Consider the following 21,396-nt stretch of genomic DNA (forward strand, 5'->3'; position numbering starts at 1 on the left):
GGAAATAGGGATTTTTATGTGAAGCCTCCCTATTTTCAAATATGACAACTCATTAAAAAAACATTTTTATCTCTGTGAGGGCCAAACGAAACGTGCCTTTTCCTGGATTTAGCCAGCATCCCTAGTTCATGGCCTTGGTGTCCCCTTCTCCTCACCTTCCTGTCACTGGGGCTGTGCCTCTAGCTGTCCCGCATGGCCTTGGCGGGACTGGAGACAATAAATGATACCTCAGCTGTGCCTCACCTAGGTTCTCCGGGTTAGTTCCGTCTACTTTGGTGAATGCGGTGAGCCTCTGGGCCCCAGGAACTTTGTGCCGGGTCACAGGCCCAGAGTCAGTCACCGCCCCCTGCCTCGTACAGATGAGTCTGTAGAGCTGCCGTCATTTCCCTTGCACACATGTGCATTGACTTTGGCATAGTACCAAGGACAAATGCAGGCACGTCCTATGGAGCTTCCTCCTTCTCAGCACCTGCACACGGAGCACACTACACCAGTATATCATCTGCATGGAGGCTCAGTTCCATGGAAGAAGGCCGAGAGGCATCCAGAGTCGTGGTAACCCCATCCCTGCTGCATCTGTCCGTCGGTACCATAGCACAGCCAGCGCTGATGGAACATCTCTGATTTACAAGGCTCTGGGCAAAGTGCTGGGACAAATAAAAGACAGGGTGCCTGGTCTCAGGTAGTTCACAGTCTGATGGAGAGGGGCAAGGACTTACCTCAGCATATTGACATTTCAGTAACGGATGCTCCCGTTGAGGCCCGGCAGACGAATGGGCTGGGTTGTGCTTTATCTCCCTGAATCCTTGCAGCTAAGATTCAGAGACTTGCCCTAGGACTTCTAGATTCAAACCCCATGTCTGACTCCAGGACTCCGTCTTGTATCACCTGTGGGGGGGATGGCCAGGGAAAGGAAAGCACGGGCCAACAGGGAGGGTGTTGCAGATGGGCCCAGAGCAGGGAGCAGCATGGTTGTGCGGGGGTGGGAAGCACTTGGCGGTTGCAGGAACATAAAGGAGCAGATGGGGTCTCGTCTGCCGGGTAAGTGGCTTGCGGGCAGCCAGGGGGAGCCTGGGAAAGCTGTAGGTAGGTTCATCCGCATGCTGCTATGATGTTTTAGATGAGATCTCTGGGGGTGAACTCTGGGCCTGTCATTAGATATCTAGACCTGCGTGGGGACAGCTGCCTCCAGGCCCTTTGCCACAGTCGGTTCTCTGACCTTACTCAGCTACTATATATAGGGTAGTCAGCAGCCACTTCTCTTGATCTCAGAGAGAAGCATTTTTTTTTTTTTAAGTCCTTGAACAGTATTTGAGAGTTGGCTGGGATGGAAAGGTAACTTGCAGGTACTCTGATATGGGAATGTTGGAGAAGGACACTGTCCTCTTTATCATTCTGCGGTTCCTCTTCTAGAAACCAAGACTGGGAAGGGAATAGAAAATATAATTGAAAGAAAAAGAATACGTGTGTGTGTGTGTGTGTGTGTGTGTGTGTGTGTGTGTGTGTATCTCCTATATTAGGTCAGCCTTTTCCCAAATTCCAAATCACCCTGCTTACATTGTGTCCTATATAACATGTTAGGGACAAGAGTCCACGGATCTCTCCCCACTCCAGCCAGTCAGAACGGGAACAGATTCTCACCCAGCCGTTGCAAGTACAGGCGCCACTGTTGGTGACTCCCAAGGAGGTGCTGCTGCACCTTAGCTTTCAGAGGAGGAAGGCCACGGGTTGCCCTTGGTGGCTCTGCTCTGCCTGCCTGCCGTGTCAGCTGCTCTGAAAGTCCGAATTGTGACAGTCTTCAGATAGCTTTCTGTATTTCCCCCCTATTTTGTATATTTAAGCTACATGAGCTTATCCTTGTAAAACAGTAAGACCATTGACTAAAGGAACAGAATGTTCTGCATACCCACTTTAGCCAGCCTCAGCCCTGAGGTTGTGAATAACTATCTTGATGTAGGAGGCCCAGAGTGCCTGCAGCACTGGGGAATCATCTGGCGGCGCTAGCTAGATAAATGGTACTTCGGGACTGTTTTCCTTTTTCCCTTGACCCTCCTGCCTCCCTGCGTCAGCTTTTTCAAGAAATGAAAAGTGGAATCCTTGCAATCTGTTGTTTTCATTTCTGTCACTCCCTACACAGACTTTAATTTCCTCCTTGTTTTGGCTTTGCTGGGAAGCAAAGCTTAAGCAGAATGTACGTGACCATTTTCCAGAAGCTGTTTATATGCTAGCGTGCCTCTCCCCACCTTTGGTTCTGCGTGTCTGCACCCTGTGGGGGCACCTTATGACACGTCCATTGTGTCAGTCACGTCGGGATGAAATGGGGTGAGGAGGCTGGCCGTGCCAGAGATTCCTCATCTTTTGGAATGATTTTGTAAACCAGATGAGCCAGATCTAGCCTCAGGAATGCTGCTGTCTGGCTTTGAGGGCAGCCGCCACCCCCACCCCTATGAGGCGTTTGCTGCTCTGCTGAGAAAGCACAGCAAGGCAGGCTGGGCAGGAGCTGTGACCCTGACCAGACCATGTGGGGACAAGCAGAGTGAGGGCTGCAGCTCTGTCTGGGTTTGTGCCCTTTGTCAGGATGAGCCAGTGAACAGACCAACCAGATCTTCAAAGAAGGTGATATAGCGCACCTGAAAATCCCTCGGTTTAGTCCACTTAGCACTTCCTTCCAGAAAAGTCCACCTGGAGACATACTAGGAGGTGCTGGTCTGAGGATGGTAAGTGAAAGCTCTAAGAGTAGCTAAAGGAGGAGCTGTAGAGTGAAAAGAGAGGGCTCTGCACAACAAGACAGTCTAGATGTCAAAAGAACTTTCTCTCTGTCTTCCTGAAGGATGCTGGAGTTTCTTTTCCCTTCCTGTTTTGAGCCCTTCTAGCTTTTGACACTTTTGTGGGTGAAGGACTATCAGACCAGTACACCCTGTCTGGACTCACAACCTCCTCCTATCCCAACCGGGAATTGACAGACTTGATCTCTCAATATTCCCCACAGTCTAGTCCTGGTTCTGGAGGTCTCCCCTCCCTACACTGCCCCCTGGGCCTCAGGGGACTTACCTGTGACCCTTGCTGGGCTAGTCTTAGAGATGCCACCCCACCGCAGCTGGCCACAGAGCCTGCCTCAGTCAGAGGCCCCTCTCCCAGAGTGAGGGGAGCTGTGTTGATGAGGGGAAGCCAGACCCAGGAGATGAAATGGAGAAAAGCCCTGCCAGCACCTGGTTCCTGCTGCCGGGGGCCCTGGGCAGCCACCACTCCTGCCCCTCCCCAGCCTTGGCCACTCTGCTCTTTCCTCTTCATTCTTGAACAATCCCAGCATCCTCCTGGTCAGTGTTTTTGCTTTGCCCCAGTGTGTGTTGGGTCTCTTTTCTTGCCACCAAAAGAACGCGAATAGAGGTACCTTGGTCTCAGTTGATGTCCTCATCACTTGTTGCCTGGAATGTTGTAGTGGGTTCAGCAGAGCCTGATCGCCACAAGTCCTCTTCTCACCCAGCCGGAGGCAGCCTCTTAGACACAGCCTCCCTTACTGATCCTTTGCTGTTGTAGGCACTCGGCACGTTCAGCTCTTCTGACTTGTTTGTCATTTCCCAGCCTAGCAAGGCTGACATTCTGTGTCCCAGATATGTCTGTCCATGGCCCCTCAGGTGCTTTGCAAACTCTGCTCCTTTAGCCTTAAGCGCTTTCCAGAGAAACAGCCCCTCAGGCCTCAGGACTGGGGTAGGGCCCCCCATCCCTTCTCAACAGAGTCCCGTGCCCCCTGTGCTTGTAGGAACCATCTACCCCCCATAGATCTGTACCTGTTACATTGAAATGATTTGGGAAACAGCCTAGATTGTGCCAGAATGCAGGCCTCGGCAAACCACGGTCTCGCAGTAGCTGGTGCTGCCTGATCGTTGAGTGTATCACTTGACCTCTTGGAGCTTCCTCAGCTGTGAAAATGAGGATAATGCTCACAGGGTTGTTCAGAGCTAAAGATCATTATGGAAAGTTCTGAGCATGGTACCTAACAAATCTGTCCACCAGCCTCAGCCTTCCTCTTGGCTTGTGGATGTCTGTTGTACCACTGACCCTGAGCTCTCTCAGGACAACAACAGAGCTCATTTATTATTGGGGCCTTAACTCCTGGCTTCATGCCTGGTCCACAGCAGGAGCGAATACACATGTGTAGAGCGTGTGAAGAAACAAATTCATATTCTGAAACATCGGGTAAGTTTGGACTGACCTGCACCGGGGAAGAAAGGCATGGAATCTCCTCAGCTGACAAGGTTCTTTCTTCTTCCCTCAGAATGCGCCAAAGTCTTCTACACCGCAGGTGCCAGGCTGGTGCTCTGTGGCCGGAACCGGGAGGCCCTGGAAGAGCTCACCAAAGAACTTGCTGCCTCTCTGGCCACCAAGGTGAGCCCAGGGGTGTGTTTGCCGTGGGCACGAGGTGCAGCGCATTGTCTGCAGGCATCTGAGGAGACAGTGGCCACTTGGGCTGCTGCATGTGCAGGGCACCCACGTGGTCACTCGGTGCCAGGGTAGGCAATGGGTCCCCACGGCCTGCGGAGGGAGAACTGTCAGATGGTTCAGATCCCCTCTCTGCCACTTACTAACACTGCTCATTTAGGCGGTTCCCTCTGTGAACGCTTCCCCTCCGCCTTTACCTGGCTAAATAATACCTAGTCATCTCTTTACGGTGGGGGGTCGGGGGAAGGTTGGCCATGACTTCTAAAGTTTTAATTGTGGAAAATGTACATGACATAGTATTTACATGCATAGAAAGATGTACATTTAAATAAAATATTCACGTCATACTAATTACTTTAACCATTTATAGGTATACAACTCAGTGGCATTAAACACATTCAGAGTATGTGTAACTATCACCACTTTCTATACTTAAAACCTTTTTATCATCTCCAACAAAAATTCTATACCTATTAAACAAGAATTCACTCTTCCTCCCCTCTCCCCAGTGCCTGGAAACCTCTATTCTACTTATTTGCCTCTTCTAGATGCCTTGTATAAGTGGAAAATACAGTATTTGTCCTTCTGTGTCTGGCTGTTTCACTAAGCCTTATGTGTTCAGGGTTCACCCCTGTCATAGCATGTATCAAAATTTCATTCCATTTTCATTCCAGTACTCCATGTCGGAGTGATATTCCAGTGCACGTATATACCACATTTGGTACATTTATACCACATTTTATTTCTCCGTTAATTTGTTCACGTGCACTAGGGTTGTTTCACCTGTTGGCTGTCATGAATAATGCTACTGTGAAGGGACCTGTGCACATATCTGTTTGGGTCCCTGCTTTCACTTTTTTTGACTCTGTACCTAAGAGTGGAATGGCCGGGTCATAGGTAGTTTTATATACAAGCTTTTGAAGAATTGTCAACTGTTTCCCACAGCAACTATACCATTTTACATTCCTACCAGCAGTGCACGAGGGTTTTGCTTTTTCTACATCTTTGCCAACACTTGTTACTTTCCATTTTTTATTATTTTCTTAAATTATACTCATCCTAGGAGATATAAAGGGGCATCTCATTGTGGTTTTGAATTGCATTTCCGTAATTTCATATGATGTTGAGCACCTCTTCATGTGCTTACTGACCATTTGTATGTCTTCTTTGGAGAAGCGTGTTTCAAGTCCTTCTCCCATCATTTTTAATCAGACTGTTTTTGTTGTTGAGTTTAGTTTTCTGTATATTCTGGATATTAATCCTTTATTAGATCTATGACTTGCAAAGATTTTTTTCTCATTCAGTAGATTTTCTTTTCACTTTCTTAACAGTATCCTTTGATGAAGAAAAGTTTTTAACGTAATGTAATTATTTTTAAAGTTTGTTTATATATTTTGAGAGGGATTGTTGAGTGCATAAGAGAGAGAGAGAAAGGGGGGCAAAGGGCAGAGAGAGGAGAGAGAGAATCACAAGCAGGCTCCACAATGTCAGCCCAGAGCCCAATGCCTGGCGCAGTCTCATGGTGGTGAGATCATGACCTGAGCCAAAATCAAGAGTCAGATGCTTATCCGACTGAGCGACCCAGGTGCCCTAGAAAAGCTTTTAATTTTAGACAAAGCTCAATTTATTTTTTTTGTCACCTGTATTTTTGGTGTCATATCCATGAGGTTGTTGCCAAATCTAATGTTACGAAGATTTTCCCTGATATTTTATTCTAAGCGGTTCTATAGTTTGACACCAACATCTAGGTCTTTAATCCACTTGATTTAATTTTTGTGTATGGTGTTAGGTAAGGTTCCAACTTCATTCTTTTGCATGTTCATATCCAGTTTTCCCAGCACCAGTTATTGAAAACATTGTTCTTTCCTGCTTGAAATGTCTTGCCACACCTGTCAAAAATCACATGACCATGAGTGCAAGGGTTTATTTTTGGGCTCTCTATTCTATTTATTGGTCTGTATATCCGTCTTTATGCCAGTACCACACTGTTTGATGGCTGTAGCTTTGCAGTAAGTTTTGAAACCAGGAAGTGTGAGTCTTCCGGCTTTGTTCTTTTTTTTTTTTTTTTTTTTTTTTTTCCAGTGTTGTCTTGGTTACTCAAGGACCTTTGAGATTCCACATGGATTTTAGGATTTTTTTCTATTTCCTCCAAAAAAATGCTATTATTTTGATAGGGATTGCATTGAATCTGTACATCACTTTGGGTAGTATCGACAACAATGTTAAGTCTTCCAGTCCACGAATGTGAGATGTCTTTCCATGTATTTAGGTCTCCTTTAATTTCTATCAGCCGTGTTTTGTAATGTTTATTTAGCATACAAATCTTTGACCTATTTAGCTAGATTTATTCCTAAATATTTAATTCTTTTAGGTGCGATTATAAATGGATTTTCTTTCCTAATTTCCTTTTCAGATTATTCATTGCTAGTGTGTAGAAACATAGCTGATCTGTGTGTGTTGACCTGGTACCCTGCAACTATGCTGAACTGACTTATATTAGCTGTAATAGCTTTCTCTGGATTCCTTGGGGTTTCTAAATATGGAATCACATTCATCTATGAATAGTTGTCTTCTTCCTTTCCAGTTTTGGTGCGTTTTATTTCTTGTGTAATTGCTCTGATTAGAACTCTAGTACTGTGTTGAATAGCTGCAGTGAGAGCAAGCATCCTTGTCTTGTTTTTGATCGTGGGGGGAACACTTTCCATCTTACACCATTGAACATATATTAGCTATAGGTTTTTCTTAAACATCCTCTACCACATTGAGGAATTCCCCCCCCCCCCATTCCTGGTTTTCTGAGTTTTTATCATTAAAGGGTGTTAGATTTTGTCAAGTCTCTTTTTTGCATCAATTGAGACAATCCTATGGGGTTTTTTCCTTTGTTCTATTAATGTGATATATTGATTGATTTTATTACATTGAACCACGCTTGCATTCCTAGGATAAAGCCCACTTGTTTGTGGTGAATAATCTTTTTAAAATGCTGTTAAAATTGGTTTGCTAGTATTTTGTTGAGGATTTTAACATCTATATTCATAAAGGATGTTGGTCTATAATTCTCTTGTGATGTCTTTATCTGAACTTGGTATCAGAGTAATGCTGGCCCCACAGAATGAATTAAGAAGTATTCTCTCCTTCCTCTTCAGTTTTTTGGAAGAGTATGAGAAGTGTTGGTGTTAGTTCTTTAAAGTTTGGTGAAACTCACCAGTGAAGCCATCTGGTGCATGACATTTCTTTGTTGGGAGGTTTTAAGTTATTGCTTTAATCTCTCTACCTGTTTGTTATATGTCTGCTAAGATTTTCTATTTCTTCTTGAGTCAGGTAATTTGTGTGTTTAAAGGAATTTTTTCATTTATTCTAGGTTATCTCATTTGTTGGTATACAGTCATTCATAGTATAATCTTTTTTATCTAGGTAAGGACCCACTTTCATTTCTAATTTTTTTAAATGTTTTTTTTTTTTTTTTGAAGGAGAGACAGACAGAGCATGAGTGGGGGAGGGTCAGAGAGAGAGGGAGACACAGAATCCGAAGTGGGCTCCAGGCTCTGAGCTGTCAACACAGAGCCTGACGCAGGACTCGAACCATGACCTGAGCCAAAACTGGATGCTTAACCAACTGAGCCACCCAGGCTTTCATTTCTAATTTATTTCCATCCTCTCTTTCTTTGTCTAGCTAATGGTTTTTCAGTTTTGTTGATCTTTTCAAAGAACCAACTTTTGCATTCATGATTTTCTTTATTTCTACTCTGAATTTTTTTTTTAATCTCCTCTCTAATCTGTATTATTTCCCTCCTCTGCTAGCTTTGGGTTTAGTTTGCTCTGTTCTAGTTCGCTAAGGTGTAAAGTTATGTTACTGATTTGAAATCTTGGGTTTTTTTTTTTTTTTTTTTTTTAATGTAGCCAACTACAGGTATAAATTTCCCTCTTAGCCTTGCTTTCTCTGCAACCCATAAGATTGGCTATGTGGTGTTTTCATTTTCATTTGTGTCTAAATAGTTTCTAATTTTCCTTGTTATTTTTTATGAGTCAGTAGTTTTAAAGTGTGTTATTTAATTTCTGCTTATTTTCTGGTTTACCTTCTGTTACTGATCTCTAGCTTTGTTAAACTGTGGTTGAATAAGACACTTTAAATGATATGTATCTTTTTAAATCTGTTGACATTTGTTTTGTGGCCTAATATATGGTCTCTCCTGGAGGATGTTCCATGTGTGCTTGAGAAGAATATGTATTAGGCTGTTGTCGGGTGGGATGTTCTGTATACATCTGTTAGGTACAATTGGTCTATAATGTTGTTCAAGTCCTCTATTTTGTAATTGATCTTCTGATTGGTGGTTCTATCCATTATTGAAAGTGGAGTTTTGAAATATCAAAATATTGTAGAACTGTTTGTTTCTCCCTTCAGTTCTGTTGATTTTTGCTTCACATATTTTGAGTGTCAGTTATTAGGTACATAGATATTTATAACTGTTATATCTTTCTGCTGTAATGACTATCTTTTTATTCTTACAGGCTTACCTTATTTTATTGTGCTTCGCCAATATGGTGTATTTTACAGATTGAAGGTTTATGACAACCCTGTGTCAATCTAGTCTATCAGAGACATTTTTCCAACAGCATTTGGCCACTTCACAGCTCTGTGTCACATTTTGGTAATTCTCACAATATTTCAAACGTTTTCATTATTATTAATTTGTTATGGTGATCAGTGATTACAACGCACTGAAAATTCAGATGATGGTTGGCACTTTTAGCAATATTTTAAAATTAAGATATGTACATTGTTTTTAGACATAATGCTATTGCACACTGATAGACTACAGTATAGTGTAAACATAACTTTTATATCCACTGGGAAACCAAAAAACTCATTTGACTTGTTTTATTGAGATAGTTGCTGTCAGTGGTCTGAAAGCAAACCTGCAATATCTCTCAGGTATGCCTACATCCAATATCCTTTTTTTGTCTCTTGTAACCTTTTATGATTTAAAATCTGTTTTGTCTGATATTAGTACAGCCACTCCAGCTCTCTTTCGGTGATTATTTACATGGAATATCCTTCTTTCATCCTTTCACTTCCAAGATAATTGTATCTTTAGATTTAAAATGAGTCTCTTAAAGACAGCGTATAGTTGGATTTTTTAAAGAAATTCCAGATTTTATCTGTCTTCTGATTAGAGATTTAAAAGTATTTATATTTAAACTAATTACTATTAAGGAGGAACTTCTGCCAGGTTGCTATTTGTTTTCTGTATACTTTACAGCTTTTTTGTCCTTCATTTCCTGCATTTCTGTCTTTTGTGTTTAGTTGATTTTTTTGTAGTGAAGTGTTTTTGATTTCCTTTGTATTTTCTTATGTGTATATTTTACAGCTGTTTTGTTTGTGGTTTCTGTTTAAAAAAAATTTTTTTTAATGTTTATTTATTTTTGAGAGAGAGAGACAGAGTACAAGCACGGGAGGGGCAGAGAGAGGGAGACACAGAATCTGAAGCAGGCTCCAGGCTCCAAGCTGTCAGCACAGAGCCCGATGTGGGGCTCAAACCCACGAACCGTGAAATCATGACCTGAGCTGAAGTCAGACGCTTAACCGACCAAGCCACCTAGGCACCCCTTGTTTGTGGTTTCTAAGGGGATTAATGGCATAGAAAAATTCTACTGTGGTACGGCTCTGTCCTCCCCCATTTCTGTTACTCATGTCATAGATTACATCTTTGTATGTTACTTGCTCATTACCAGATTAATAATAGTTTTTAAACACATTTGTGTTTTAAATTATGTAGAAAGTAAAAAGTGGAGTTACAAACCAAAATTACAATAATACTAGCTTTCATAATTGCCCCTCCATTTACTCTCCTGGAGATCTTTATTTCTTCTTATAGTTTTGGATTATACTGTTCAGCTTTCTGTTATTTCAAACCTGAAGGACTCCCTTTAGCATTTCTTGCAGAGCAGGTCTAGTGGTAACTAACTCCCTCAGCTTTTGTTCATCTGGGAATCTTAATTTCTCCCTCATTTTTGAAGGATAGTTGTGCCAGATACAGAATTCTTGGTTGACAGTTTTTTTCTTTCAGCCCTTTTAATATATCAATCCACTGTCTTCTGGCCTCCAACGTTTCTGATTAGAAATCAGCTGATTATTGTATTGAGAATTGCTTTTATGTGAGAAGTAGTTCTCTCTTGCTGTTTTCAGGATTCTGTTTTTGTCTTTTGACAGTTTGATTATAATGTTTCAAGTGGGCCTCTGAATTTACCTAACTCAATGTTGAGCTTCTCTGATGTGTAGATTCATGTCTTTCATGAAGTTCAGAGAGTTTTCAGCAATTCTTTTTTTTCCCAGTTTTATACCTTTATTTGACAATCAGCAATTAGTTATCATCTACATTAATGGTCTGTGGATTATTGGAAGTGGTGACAGATACATAGGTGACCAACATATAGAGCTTGTTTGGTGAATTTTCATCCTCATTATGTTTTCTGAACAACCAACCGCACATGGTTACTCATGTATGGAACATTTCTTATTCCCTTGGCCCAGATAGCTTTGTTGAGCCTGGTGTCAGTGTGCACATCTGGAGTTCCCATCTCCTTCATGGCAAATTTCTGGATCTCTTTGAGTGTCCAAGGGGCTTTTTGAAACCCACTCTATGCGTGTGCTTGTGAATATTGATGATGTGTTCTCTGGTCCCTACCTCATTGATGAGAGAGCGGCCCTTCTCGCCACCCTTCTTTGAGGGAGCCATTCTGCCAGGCCCCTCAGCAATTATTCTTCAAATATTCTATCTTCCCCTTTCTCTTTTCTCCTTCTCAGATTTACACAGTGTGTTTATTGGTCCACTTGATGGCATCCCACAGATCCCTTAGGTCCTGTTTACTTTTCCTTATTCTTTTTTTCTTATTCTCAGTGTCAGTGATTTCAGATGTCCTCTCTTCAGTTTCACTGATTCTCTCTTCTCTGTGCTCAAATCTGCTTTTGAAATTCTAGGGTATTTTCCATTTTTGTCATTGTACTTTTAAGCTCCAGAATTTTTTTTTATAATTTCTGTTTCTTTAATGATATTCTCATTTTGTTTATACATCAATTTTCTGACTTTTTCCATGTCTTCCTTTAGCACTTTGAGGATCTTTTAAGACATTTGCTTTAAAATCTGTGTCTAGGAAGTCCATTGTCTAGGCTTCCTCAGGTGTGTTTTCTGGGGATTTATTTATATTTTTGAATATCAGAATAATAAGTGTAACTCCTTTAAATCTATTGGAAACTATTTTAGCTAGTAGTGGTTAAAATAATGCAACTTGCATCCATACTGCGCCTCAGTGATCAGAGCAGCAATCCACCGTCAGAACGCAATCCTGATTTTTGGAGACAAGGTCCTCATTGCCTACCTTGGCATCCTCAAGCTGCACCAGAGATGTGGGTAGCCTTTCCTACAGCGGCCTGCCACAGGGATGGGGGTGGGGAATGGAAAGCTACCACCAAGCTGATGGCTAGAATTGACCCAGATTATCCATAACTTGCCAGCCAAGCACTGCCCCGGAAGCTGCAAGCATCAGATAGACTACAGAGTTCCAAAATTGTCATATCAGAGAGTTTCTGCTAGTACAGCGTCCAGGGGGAAAGACAGACTCCTAGAACTTCCTACTGTGCCATCTTCTCTCATTTCATACCCCCACTCCTTCTGCCTCTTGTTAAACTCACTTCCATTGGGAAGTCCTGTAAGTTAGACGGCTCAGTTTTTCATTTCTCTGGCATCCCGTTCTTTACAATTAGAGAATCTCTCTGTCTTCTTCACTAGACAGTTTGCTTCTAGAAGACAGGAACCATGTTTGTCTTGCTTTTTGCCCTGTCCCCAGTGCCCGGCACATAGAAGATATATTAACAACAACAACAACAAAAATGTTTCATGAACAAATGAATGAAAGTGGCTTAACCCGAGAAGAATAGAGCCTCTGTTGAGATGTAATGGTACCGGAGAGCACCATGCTGGCACAGGGCAGCAAGGGGAGTCTGGCTCTAGTAGTCATTTTCAGTTCAGGGGACAGGTTGCCCAGGTCATGCGTGAGCACCACAGGCAAGATCCTTCAGGCCACATTTCTTTGGAAGACAGGTGCTAGAGCCTGAGCATGTCATGCCCAGCGGGCTACTCCCCACCCTCTGAAAAGCAGGGACATGTGGTTCACATGCCTGTCACTCTGAAGATGCCTTCGGTTTCTGTCACATTTGACCAGGTGCAGACACACAAGCCTTACACGGTGGCCTTTGACCTTGCGGACCCTGGGGCCATAGTTGCAGCAACAGCTGAGATCCTGCAGTGCTTCGGCTACGTGGATGTGCTCATCAACAATGCTGGCATCAGCTACCGAGGCGCCATTGTGGACACTACCCCAGACGTGGACAAGAAAGTCATGGAGACAAACTACTTTGGCCCAGTTGCTCTAACGAAAGGTAACAGTCCTGAAGTAAAAGAAAAAGGAGCACTGCTATGTTGACGTTCTTTTCACTTTACTTGGTTCCTTTTTAGCTAAATGTTGCCCGTCTCCATCTATTTTACCCTGGAATGGGTGTTGTCATTAGAGCTTGGGTGTTTGTTTTCTCCAGGCTTTCACTTGGATTTTCTTTATCTGCTTTATAGCCTTAAATCAAGATGTTCTCCCCAGTGACAGCTTTATTTATACAGCATTGTTCTCCCCCCCCCCCCCCGCCATTTCCTCTTCATGGTGTTTGCAAACCCATACAAAGTGGGGATATTTTTATGTCCAGCCATGGGTATCACTCAAGGGTAGAGGCTCTGCCTAGAAAAGGTGACTGAGCTGACTGACTGTTCCTGGTGATTAGGCTTCTGCCTGCCTCCCTCCTTGCTTCCTTCCCAGTCCTCCACTGGCCTCCTCCCTCCTGTTGGCAGTCTGCTGGGCACAGGGGACCTGAGAGTCCCAAGGAAGCGTGGTGCTCCCCATTGAGAAGCCTTCCCTGTTCACCTCCCTGGCTCTGACTACATACAATAAGCAAGCTCGCCTCCTGTCAGCGTTAGCTGTGGTGACCAGAAGAGAAGTCCTGCCCTAAAGCCTCTGCTCTCTTTCTTCAGCACTGCTGCCCTCCATGATCAAAAGGCGACAAGGCCATATTGTTGCGATCAGCAGCATCCAGGGCAAAATCAGCATTCCTTTCCGATCAGCATGTGAGTACTTCCTAGTCTCTCTCCCCTATGCTTTTCCCTAATGTTTTCTCGTGATTATAAAAATAACACACTTAGTGTCGCTGGGCAGACACTCAATACCGAGTGTGGGAGGGAATTGATCAGAATGTGCTCTGAGCAGGCCGGGCTTCAGATGGCAGCTCCACTCCTTACCCACCCCCCTCTCCCCCGCGTGACCTCGTGCGAGTGTCCTCGCCGCACCCCCAGTCCGCAGCTGCAGAAGGGAGACAGGGCCAGTCCCAGGCCAGAGGAGCCGCCGGGAAGACTGAGTTCCTCTCTGAGCGCTGGGGGAGAAGCGCCCGAGCGGTGCCGGGCCGAGGGCTGTGCGCGCTAGCCACCGTCTCATTGTCGGTCTGCACCGTCCTCACGGGCACTTCCGCTGGGTCGCTTTGTGGCACGTGCCTCCAAACTTTTCTCATGTGAGCAAACACATGGTAGCGTACAAACACGGAATCACATTGTACATACCGTTTTGTGGCTTGCTAATTAATTCCACCAGACGGTATAGTAGTAATGCCTCGCGTAGATACGACGTGAGCTGTTGAGCCATCTTCCTGGACGCGTGAGGATCACGTGCCCTCCGTTCTTGACCGGTACCGATGATGTGCTACCCAGAACCTCCTTGAATACTTACATCTCTGGGCACTCGTGGGGGGGTTTCAGTAAGATAAATTCCCAAAGGTGGAAGTATTAAACAGGACCAGGAAATTAACCCTGCCAAACTGACTTCCGGTTGGCACACTCACCTCCACGTACGAGTGACTGGGCCAGAGTTCTGAGATATCATTTCACTCCGCTGTCTACCGCCCCGTTGTACCGGCAAACAGACGGAGCCTGGTTCTGTTTTGCTGAAAGATTTCAAAGGTGGTTTCACGGACCGCCTGGGGAACTCCTTCCTTTGCTCTGCCCTGTGCAGTCAGTGCTGACGTCATCTGTTCTCACCTCCGAGTGCGGGCCTCCGCCTGGCGCAGCTGCGCGCTGGGCAGCGAAAGGAGGGAGGGCAGAGCCGGGTCAGCACTTTGCGAGGGCCGTACCAGACATCCGGCCGGACGCTATCTGAACCGGAGCTGTGACAAAGACATCTTCTTTCTCTCCAGATACAAACCCCTGCTTTGCCTGTGGTTCTAGTCGCGTGTCCTTAGGCAAGTAACTTAAAGTCCCTGACCCTCTGTCTCCTTGCTTGTGAAGAGACTGACGGTTACCGCACACACTTCACAAGGCTGTGTTAAAGATGAGAGGAGACACCTGGAGACCAAGAGTCCTTTGTGAACTGTGGGGTTCTCCATCCATAGTTGTTTCTGGGGTTGTTATTTCCCTGCTCACCAGCGTTCCATTTTGACTCCCGGCAGCGCAGGACAGCTCTCTAAGACAGCTCTAATGGTTCAGGAAGAAATATAATCACAAATGATAAAACAAATGAGGTGAAATGTTAATAATAGATAAATCAGGGTAAAGGATATATTCTTTGTACTAAATTACTTTCAAACTTTACTTTGACTTAATCTCCCTGAATTTTGTTCTCCACTTGGCCTGTGGCTGCAGTAGGTCCCGCAGAGTTGGTCTGGGCGCTTTATGACGAGCAGACTGAGTGTGGCGTTGTGCCTGGGCATGTTAGCTAACCCTGGTGAGCAGCAGTCTTCTTGACTATGACATGGGAGAGCGGCCTTACCCGCTTCCCACCGCTGGTGGGATGATCTAGGTGGCCTGTCGAGCCCCGTGCCCTGCAGGTCGGAGGGGCTCACTAGTGACCGCCGTGGCGATGGTGATAAGTCAGCCTGGCTGAGGACCTATGGCCTGGGACTCTGTGAGAGTAGTCATCAGGGTGCAGCCTTCTATTTGGGGACCCCCCCCCCCAGGGTGACTCTTCTCAATCCTTGGGCCTGGGCTGCACCCCTGGGATCACAGCTGACAAGAGCAGCTCTCTCCACCCACCTACCCGCAAACCCCTCGTCCAGCCCCCAGCAGCTCGGCCCACACCAAAGGTGCTGGCCTGAGAAAGGCACCACAGGGAGGGCCGACGCCGGACTCTCTCACGTGCCTTGCCGGGACACTTCCATGCTTTTTCCCTTCCTGCCATTTCGGCTGATGGATGCCCCTTTCCCATGGCTAAGCTACTTAGAACTCTGAATTGGAGGAAACTGATTTTCAATGGAGATGCTGTGTGTTTCCCAAGAATGTCATTGTCAGGTCACTGTTGTCCCCCCTCAGAGCACCTTTCACCACACTGTGGAGCCGTGGCCGACAAGCTGCCGTGGCTCGACTTCTCCCAAGTGGAGCAGGATCGATGGCTCTTCCAGATGAAGCCACCTCATGGAAGTTTGTCAAACAAAATACATAAGAAAGCTAAGCATGGATTTTATACACACACTCCCGTGCATGCAAGGATGCTCACTGGCAGCTCTGTTCAGTGACGAGACCTGGAGACAAGCCCGGAAGTTCCAACCCCTGAAGTCTGGTGGCCCGTGGAGAGCATGGTGGGCCTGCACGGGTGCCACAGAGGCTATATGGTCTGTATCACCAGGGGGAAAAAGCTACTGGCAGGAATAATATAAACAGTAGAGCTCACTTCTGTTAAAAAAAAAATTAAGTGTAAAATCACATATATGTACATAGAGTATCTCAAAAGTAAATGCTGAGAAACCATTAGCATAGGTTATCTCTGGAGAATGGAATTGGAAGACAGAAGGAAGACTTTGACTCTTATATCCTCTGTCCCACTTAAATGTTTCACTCATTAGACATTGAGTTGTGATATATATATATATATGTTTTAACTCTTAATGTTAGAATAATTTCAGACTTAAAAGTTGCAGGAACAGTACAAGGAACTCCCGTGTCGCCTTCATGTAGATTCCCCAGTTGTTAACATCTGACCATATTTGCTTTATCATACTCTGTGTGTGTTGTGTGTATATATGCATGTAGGTGTGTATATATGATTTATAATTTTTTTCCTGAATCATTTGAAAGAGGGTGAGGAATATGATGCTCCTTTACTCCTACACAGCAGGGTATTTCCTAAGAACACGTATACACTGCACTTCCCTAAGTCAGGAAAGGAACACGGCTGTAATACTGTAATCTTAAATTGCAATATCAGTTTTTAAGTAAAAGCGAATGAATGGGAACGAATATGTGGGCCTGTCTCAGGCCCTCGCCCTCACCTGCATCTCTGGCCACAAACCTTTGCAGATGCGGCCTCCAAACATGCAACCCAGGCATTCTTTGACTGTCTTCGTGCCGAGATGGAACAGTATGAGATCGAGGTGACTGTCATCAGCCCTGGCTACATCCACACCAACCTCTCTGTAAATGCTGTCACTGCTGATGGGTCCAAATACGGAGGTGAGGCCCTAGTTTCTCTTTTCTTCGGTGAAAAGCTGTCGGCTGGCGATAGCGAGATGTGCTTCTCTCACCTGATGATTCTTTGATTCTTTTTCATTTGGAATGTAATTTTTTTAAGTTTATTTATTTGAGAGAGACAGAAAGAGGGAGAGGGGGAGAGAGAGAGAGAGAGAGAGAATGAGTGGGGGAGGGGCAGAGAGAGAGAGAGAATCCATGCTGTCAGCACAGAGCCCAATGTGGGGCTCCATGCCACGAACCATGAGATCATGACCTGAACCTAAACCAAGAGTGGGGCACTTAACTTCCTGAACCACCCAGGGTGCCCCTGGAATATAATTTAAAAAAACCTTTTTTAAAAATGTTTACTTATTTTTGAGAGAGAGAGAGAGAGAGAGAGAGAGAGAGACAAAGTGTGAGCAGGGTAGGGACAGAGAGAGGGAGACACAGAATCTGAAGCAGGCTCCAGGCCCTGAACTATCAGAAGGATGGAGGGCTCGAACTCAGGAACCGCAAGATCATGACCTGAGCCAAAGTCGGATGCTTAACTGATGGAGCCACCCAGGCGCCCCTGGAATATAATTTTTAAAACTAAAAAACTTGATGTATGGGTGTTGGTTATATATACTGTTGAATAATGGTCATTTACCACGAGCCATCCTTAGCCTGAGCATCACCATTGCAGCTGTTGGAACAGGGTCCCTGTTGGCCAGGACTCAGTCCTTAAAGGACTTTGAGGGCCAAGCTGAAATGCTGCCAGACTTTCCGCTAACCCATCCTCAGTGAATTAAAGTAGAATTAAAGTGGATTAATCGCATGGAAAGTATGGGTTGCTTGCCCCAAAAGATTCCCCACTCAGTGTGCTTGAGAAATGACTGATTTCAGGATACTCAAAGGAAAGAGCACAGTCTTCTGGGGTGACGCTGGGTGTACCGGTCTCAGATCTCCCATCTCGCTTCAGCCGAAGATGTGGTGAGCTGACCTGCAGTCACCACTAGTGGGCTGAATGGCCCGGCCCCAGCGTGCAGGCTCAGGCCAGCCTCCCGGGTCAGGTGACCCATGCACGCTATTGCCCTGGGAACTGAGTTGCTTTCCCACACTTGCGTGGGGCCTGCCTCCCTCTTAAGTACTGACCTGCCTGTCCTGCCTCCCTGGATGTGACCTTTTGGGCCTATGCTATGGTGTTCACCAGGGGCCTCCTGTTCTTGCACCCCACCTCGGCCAGACCTGAACTGCACATGCCCTGGATAGGCGCTCACTCAGCAAGTCAGCGGAAACCATATAGAGGCATAGAGCTAGAGAGGTTCATACTTATTTATACCTAGAAGAATCTCTTTTTTTTAAGTGTTTATTTTATTTTATTTTTTTAATTTTTTTTTCAACGTTTTTTATTTATTTTTGGGACAGAGAGAGACAGAGCATGAACGGGGAAGGGGCAGAGAGAGAGGGAGACACACAGAATTGGAAACAGGCTCCAGGCTCCGAGCCATCAGCCCAGAGCCTGACGCGGGGCTCGAACTCACAGACCGCGAGATCGTGACCTGGCTGAAGTCGGACGCTTAACCAACTGCGCCACCCAGGCGCCCCTTAAGTGTTTATTTTTGAGAGAGAGAGAGAGCAAGCAGGGGAGGGACAGAGAGAGAGGGAGACAGAGGACCGGAAGTGGGCTCCACAGTGACAGCCCAGAGCCCAGTCCAGTGCTTGAACTTGTGGACTGCGAGATCATGACCTGAGCCAAAGTTGCCCCTAGAAGAATCTTTTCCAACTGAGCCACCCAGGAACCCCTAGAGGAATGTTTTTTTTCTTTTTAATGTAAAGCTCTTTTCCTTTTTTTTTTTTTTTCCAGTTTATTTATTTATTCTGAGAGAGAGAGAGAGAGAGTGTGTGCGTGTGCACATGAGCAGGGGAAGGTCAGAGGGAGAAGAGGACGGAGGATCCTAAGTGGGCTCCAAGCTGACAGACAGCAGAGAGCCTGATGCAGGGCTCAAACTCACGAACCGTGAGATCATGATCTAAGCAAAGTCAGATGCTTAAGCCGCTGAGCCACCCGGGTGCCCCTAGAAGAATCTTTTTAAAAAAATTCCCTCTATGGCCTTTAAAAAGAAGCAACTATCAGAAATCAATTCTGTGTTGACAAAAACCCAACGAGAACAGATATCAGTGAGGAGGCTCACACGGTTTGGACAACTTACAAATAGTTTCAAATGGTCTGCGCTAGTGGCCTCTCCTCTCTGGCTGCCAACTGGTTCTGCTTGGTCGGCAACATTGTCACATCACTAGGAAAGAAGGAACATCAGTTGGCGTCAACCAGCCTAACACCTCCTAACCTCCCTGAGCTGCCTCTGACACCGAAAACGAACCAAGGATTTCTTCCTGTTCCTTACCGGTCACCACATGATGTGGGGAACTGGGACATCTCTTCCTGACCCACCTCACTCTCAGTCTGGCCAGCTTGTCGTGCACATGAGGGGTCATAGTCTCCTCCTATCACCTGTCTGGCAGACCTCAGGCCAAGCTACCCCAGACAAATCAGTGCTGCAACACCCTTAGTTGTGCGTTCCGGTAGACAACAGTTCCCAAGGTCGGGAATCGGTGTGTGTGTGATTGCTCTTTGAGACCCCATCTGGGCTGGCCTTTGGCCTGTGTCATGAGCCACCAGTTGTAAGCACTTACAAGGTCACCCATCTACCTCGTTTCCACATCTCACCCACAGTCCCCTTTCCCCCCTCACACACACTGAGCTGCTGACGGCTTCCTCATTTCTTTGGAGTACGGAATGGTCAGGGATGGTGGCAAACCCCTTGCCTCCTGACAGACTGTGGCAAGGGCCCCATGATGGGAAATTCAGCCGACATCGGTTCATGTCAGCTCAAGTCCTGCGGAGAGAGACTTCTGCTTCTAAGTTCATGTGTTTCTTTGGTTTTGTTTATTTTAGTTATGGACAAGACCACAGCCCAAGGCCGAAGCCCCGTGGAGGTGGCCCGAGATGTTCTGGCTGCGGTGGGGAAGAAAAAGAAAGATGTGATCCTGGCCGACCTCCTGCCTTCCTTGGCCATTTATCTGCGAACTCTGGCTCCTGGGCTCTTCTTCAGCCTCATGGCCTCCAGGGCCAGAAAGGAGCGGAAATCCAAGAACTCCTAGTCGCGCGTCCGAGGTGGGATAGGGAAGCAGCACCTGCCTGGGTACAGGTGCTGGACAAGGGACAGCTGTGTTTGTTGAGACTTTACTGGATGTTTGTCTTACGAGTGGGAAAGATGGAACATACATACACTTGTCCTGAACTGAAGATCCCTGGCTAGGCCTCTGCTAATAGAATGAAAACCAAAAAGGCAACAACCTTCTTCCCAGGGATGAGGGGTAAACCTTACGGAACAAATGTGGAGCTCATTTTAAAGTAAGGACCTGAAATAAATGAATGAGCAGTCAGAGGTGTAGTCCTCAAGGGCTGGAAAAACTATGCCTCCTTTGAATTCCAGCCTCCGCCAGCTCCTAGAAAGTGTTTCAGCCTTGAAAACAGAAGACATCCTGACATCACCTGACCCAGTTCTCATATTTGACTTATCTGGACCACGTGCCTAATTGTTTTGGCAGAGGCACCTGTAGCACTCAAGGGAGAAGGCTGTCGTAAGAAGCCATCATCCATATCCATTTTCAGGGCTCTACAGTCCATCATCCAACATGACCAATGGGCTAATACGCCTTCTGTCTTCCAGCATAACCCAAGTGATGCCGGCTTTAGTTCCTAAAAGGAATTCCCTGTTTCCCCTGTAAACTCTCACCTCAAGCCCCGTAGACCAGGCCCCACTCCAAGCAGAAGACGAATTTATTAAGGAAACAGGCAAAAGGGAGAGGAAAACCCCACATGGTCCCGTGTATCCTCTAGGAAAGAAGACTCAGAAGCCTGGTCAGGTGGGGAGGGATTGTAAAGCGGCATCTGGTCCCTGGTGAGAGCAGTCATTTGCTAGCTGTGCCTGTTGGATGCCTGCTTCCACCTTTTTGATTTCTTAAAAATACATGGTTGAGGTTCAATGAGTGAATCAACTTCATATTGAAAGTTTAGGATGAAACTTTTCCTATTATTGAGGCTGAAAGTGGAAATTGTGGGTGTATTGTATGACTTTCCCAACTTGGAATAAAAATCTTGCATATCATACCGGCACCTCGCACTGTGTCCCAACTCTGGTCCTATGGAGCTTGTGTTTTAAAAGCTATCCCTGAAATAAAAATGGCCAAAGCCACAGCCTGTGGTTAGTGTTTGAGGCCGTCAAGTTTCCTGAGAGCAGGAGCATGAAGAGTGGGGCGTTAGATCTGGTGATCTTCCCCAGCTCCCACCATGGGCCTGAACATTCCAAGGGCCCCTGGTTGAAATGTGCATATAGACATATGGGTTGTCTCTTCATCTTCCGAATAAACCATCTACTTCCCTCCA

At 45.6% G+C, this 21,396-nt stretch overlaps 1 protein-coding gene and 1 pseudogene across 3 annotated transcripts in view; one reads left to right on the forward strand and one right to left on the reverse strand.

Moving 5' to 3' along the window:
* DHRS7B (dehydrogenase/reductase 7B) overlaps positions 1–21,120 on the forward strand; it is a 51,841-nt gene extending 30,721 nt beyond the window's left edge. For all 3 annotated transcript variants that reach the window (XM_058703143.1, XM_058703144.1, XM_058703142.1), the window contains 5 exons: positions 4,277–4,386; positions 12,661–12,877; positions 13,515–13,607; positions 16,818–16,970; positions 19,903–21,120. In XM_058703143.1, coding sequence (XP_058559126.1) covers positions 4,277–4,386; positions 12,661–12,877; positions 13,515–13,607; positions 16,818–16,970; positions 19,903–20,108 — 779 coding nt within the window. In that variant the 3' untranslated portion in view covers positions 20,109–21,120. The remainder of the gene's footprint in view (positions 1–4,276; positions 4,387–12,660; positions 12,878–13,514; positions 13,608–16,817; positions 16,971–19,902) is intronic.
* Positions 9,891–11,470, reverse strand: LOC131497125 (large ribosomal subunit protein eL31-like; annotated as a pseudogene).
* Positions 21,121–21,396: the final 276 nt, after the last annotated feature.

The sequence above is a fragment of the Neofelis nebulosa genome, chromosome 16 (assembly GCF_028018385.1).
Source record: "Neofelis nebulosa isolate mNeoNeb1 chromosome 16, mNeoNeb1.pri, whole genome shotgun sequence".
In the NCBI taxonomy this organism is placed as follows: domain Eukaryota; kingdom Metazoa; phylum Chordata; class Mammalia; order Carnivora; family Felidae; genus Neofelis; species Neofelis nebulosa.